Raw genomic sequence first — 4,158 nt, forward strand, 5'->3', positions numbered from 1 at the left:
ACACAAATTTAAAAAAATAATTTCAGGTGAGACGAAGTTCGACGGGTCAGCTAGTATTGATATATAATATATTTGGTTGTATGAGCTCCCTATTGAACAAGTTCCTTGCTGGTCCTGTTAAAACTAAAGCTTACTTAAGCTCGATGGATACGTGTTCTTTTACAATGGACGTGCCCGATAGATACGTGTTTATTCTTTTCACAACTAGCAACGGAGCATACGAAATAAAGAAAACCAAACTTTAGTTTAGCGAAACATTTTCATTTATATTTTTTTATGAATCGCTACAAGCAAAAAGGTGATAAAGGAACTGAGCGCGGATGAATAAGGCTCATGACCACTAAGTAAATAAATCACAAAGAATTCAAAATCAACTAAATTACCTATAAATTAGAATTTTATTATATAAAATACTTAACACACTGCACACTAATCACAAAAAAATGCCAATCCGGGATGGCGCCAGGCTTCGTAAAACCACTCTCACATCAGTTTCTCATTCGCGAGAATTAATCAGAATCTTTTGCCGTACTCACAGCTTCCATCATACCTATATCTAGAGGAAATTCGCGTGGTAAATCTGGTCCCATGCGGTGAGTGGGCTTACTTCAACATGACGTCTGCGCAAAACAGTTTTTTCTCTCGCGAGCAGTGGGCGCACACTGGAAAACAGAAGGCACATAAATAGACCCGCGAGCCAACGGTACACTTTATTCTCAGTTTGGAAAGCATCCTGATCTGCTCTTCCAAAGCGCGAGTGTTTCCGCATAATCGCATAAATTTTGTCAAGTTTTAATAAAATCCTCTTGTTATTCAGCGAGTTACTAATTATTCATCAAAATGGTAAGTATATCGATTGAAAACTATGTAACTGTAAGTAGTTAGTTTATAAAAAAAAGAACATCAATCGGTTCCTAGTGCAGACTTCGATAGAAAAAATTTAAAATTTATTAGGTACAGTAAAAATGATCTAATAAATGGTACCATAACCGCTTTTAAATAAAATGGGGAAGTAAATAGTGGATTTTTTTTTAAGAAAACGCATCTTCAAGCAATTTTTGGTATGAAATAATAAAAACTTTTTCGATGAAGCTTACGGCATATGCACTGCAGTGCAGTAAAACGAGATTCATCGTTTTCTTTATATTATTCTTGCGCAGTGCATTGCAAAGAGCATAACTATGTAAGGGGAGGAAGCAAGAGAAAACTAAAGATACAGATATTTTTATTCATGTGGCAGTCAGATGTTTGCCAGAGACACTCTTTCCTTTCAGCGGTTACTCGCAAGTTTAGAAAGCCACTGATTTTGAACTTTCTCTGTTTCTTTTATAGCGTGAATGTATTTCCGTACACGTTGGCCAGGCTGGTGTTCAAATTGGTAACGCATGCTGGGAACTTTACTGCTTGGAGCATGGAATCCAACCTGACGGCCAAATGCCGTCAGATAAAACCATCGGTGGCGGAGATGATTCGTTTAATACCTTTTTTAGCGAAACGGGTGCCGGCAAACACGTGCCACGTGCCGTGTTCGTTGATTTGGAACCGACTGTAGTCGATGAAGTACGTACCGGTACTTACCGGCAGCTGTTCCATCCTGAGCAACTAATCACCGGAAAGGAAGATGCTGCCAACAATTATGCTCGTGGTCACTACACGATTGGAAAGGAAATCGTCGACTTAGTTTTGGACCGTGTCCGTAAGCTGGCCGACCAATGCACAGGTCTTCAAGGTTTCTTGATCTTCCACTCGTTCGGTGGTGGTACTGGTTCGGGTTTCACTTCACTGCTAATGGAGCGATTGTCGGTCGATTATGGCAAAAAGTCAAAATTGGAATTTGCCATCTATCCTGCTCCACAAGTTTCAACAGCTGTCGTTGAACCGTATAATTCAATTCTAACAACCCACACTACTCTGGAACATTCAGACTGTGCATTTATGGTTGACAACGAGGCTATCTACGATATTTGTCGTCGCAACTTGGATATTGAGCGTCCAACCTACACCAACTTGAATCGTTTGATTGGACAGATCGTTTCGTCGATTACTGCTTCATTGCGTTTCGATGGTGCCCTGAATGTGGATCTTACTGAATTTCAAACTAATTTGGTCCCATACCCTCGTATTCATTTCCCACTTGTCACCTACGCCCCTGTCATCTCCGCTGAAAAGGCCTATCACGAGCAACTCTCAGTTGCTGAAATCACCAACGCATGTTTCGAGCCAGCCAATCAAATGGTAAAATGCGACCCACGCCACGGCAAGTATATGGCCTGTTGTATGCTGTATCGAGGCGATGTCGTTCCCAAGGATGTAAATGCTGCTATCGCCACCATTAAAACTAAGCGTACTATTCAGTTTGTAGACTGGTGTCCAACTGGTTTCAAGGTCGGAATCAACTACCAGCCTCCAACCGTCGTCCCAGGTGGCGATCTTGCAAAGGTTCAACGAGCCGTCTGCATGTTGTCCAATACAACAGCTATTGCCGAGGCTTGGGCCCGTCTTGACCATAAGTTCGATCTGATGTACGCAAAACGTGCCTTTGTCCATTGGTACGTCGGTGAGGGTATGGAGGAAGGAGAATTCTCTGAAGCCCGAGAAGATTTAGCCGCTCTCGAGAAAGACTATGAAGAAGTCGGCATGGACTCCGGCGACGGTGAAGGTGAAGGAGCAGAAGAATATTAAACCACGGAAATAATGGTAGCACTGTTACGAAGTTCTTAGAATTCATCAATACGTGCGTTTGCCTCCTCTCTAATGAATCAAATATTTCTCGATTTTGAATGGATTTCAATTTACAGAAATAAATATAATCAGCTGAAAGTTCAATAAATAAAAACCCTTTTTAATCCACCTACTGGTGTAATGATGCCTTTCTCAAATTACTTATGTTTTTAAACCACTAGAAGATTCTGTCAAGATTCTCTTTTTCAAACTTGAATAAAATCAAAAAAATCATCTATAGACCTGGAGTGTTCTTTGCTGTATCTAGCATACGTCGCCACATAACTCGGTCCATGGCTGCTCGTCGCCAGCCACTCAACCCAAGTAACAATTCGAATGCCTAATGGTTTTGATTGTAATTTATAGGAGTTTTGTAATTGACTTTCCAATCACTACCTGTTTTATGACGACTATAATAAATGTCTCTTTTGACAAGCAATATCATAGTTTTTAAAGCTTCTATAAAACTTTTTACCCAGACTAACAACTGGACTAAAAATAAAACAATGTGTACTAGAATAAAACCATGCAAACACTCTTAATATTGCTTTCAAACATTTTCTTTGAAACATTATTGTCAGTTAAATTCTTTCATAAATCTAGTTTTGTGTGTGTGCGTGTTCATTGGATGACAGTTTCACTCAGAGCAAATTTGAGGGTTCTAAAGTATATTTATGACACATTTGTTGTGGGCTATTTGATTTATTGCTTCTTGGGTTAAGCGTAATTTGCATTAAAGAAAGTTTCATGGCCGCCATTATTATGTCCTATACCGTAGCATTTATTGACATCAAATATACAGGGTCCGGCACTCGAAGTGTAACCAACTTCAGACCGCTCGCGCAGCTGACGCACGGGCATCAGCTCTCTAGAAATTTGCTAAATGACAGTTCGGAGTTGTATTGTTTACAAGCGCAAGAAAGCATTTTGCCAAAAGTGAACGCGAAAAAAAAATCTTGACTTGAGAGAGCGAAGGAGTTGCTTCGTTTGGCCGAGAGCAGTCAATTTCCGAACATTGTATTTTCTGACGAGAAAATTTTTCCAATTGAGCAATTCGTAAACTCTCAAAACGATAGGGTTTACTTGACCGACCGTTCATACGAGAATTTGAGTCATCGATTGGCCACCAGGAGGCAGCACCCGCAACAGATAATGGTTTGGGCCGCTGTAACCGCAGATGGGCGCTCTCCAATCGTTTTCATCGAGCCTGGCGTCAAGGTAAATGCGACATATTATCGGGAAAGTATTCTGGAGGTTGCTTTAAAGCCGTGGGCAGACAAACATTTCGGTGGCAGACCATGGACGTTTCAGCAGGACTCGGTACTGTCTCACAAAGCTCGAGTGAACCAAGAATGGCTGAAAAACAACGTTCCGAACTTCATCACGTCCACACAATGGCTCTCGAATTTACCAGATGCGAATCCAATGGATTATTCT

The 4,158-nt window shown here is 40.8% G+C and overlaps 1 protein-coding gene across 1 annotated transcript; it reads left to right on the top strand.

Moving 5' to 3' along the window:
- The first annotated feature begins 683 nt into the window (after window positions 1-683).
- On the top strand, window positions 684-2,863 carry LOC131435609 (tubulin alpha-1 chain). Its single transcript, XM_058603676.1, has 2 exons — window positions 684-843; window positions 1,333-2,863. The coding sequence occupies exons 1-2, from the start codon at window positions 841-843 to the stop codon at window positions 2,680-2,682; spliced, it is 1,353 nt and encodes a 450-aa protein (XP_058459659.1). The 5' UTR covers window positions 684-840; the 3' UTR covers window positions 2,683-2,863.
- The last annotated feature ends 1,295 nt before the right edge of the window (window positions 2,864-4,158 follow it).

Source organism: Malaya genurostris, chromosome 3 (genome assembly GCF_030247185.1).
Source record: "Malaya genurostris strain Urasoe2022 chromosome 3, Malgen_1.1, whole genome shotgun sequence".
Classification (NCBI taxonomy): Eukaryota; Metazoa; Arthropoda; class Insecta; order Diptera; family Culicidae; genus Malaya; species Malaya genurostris.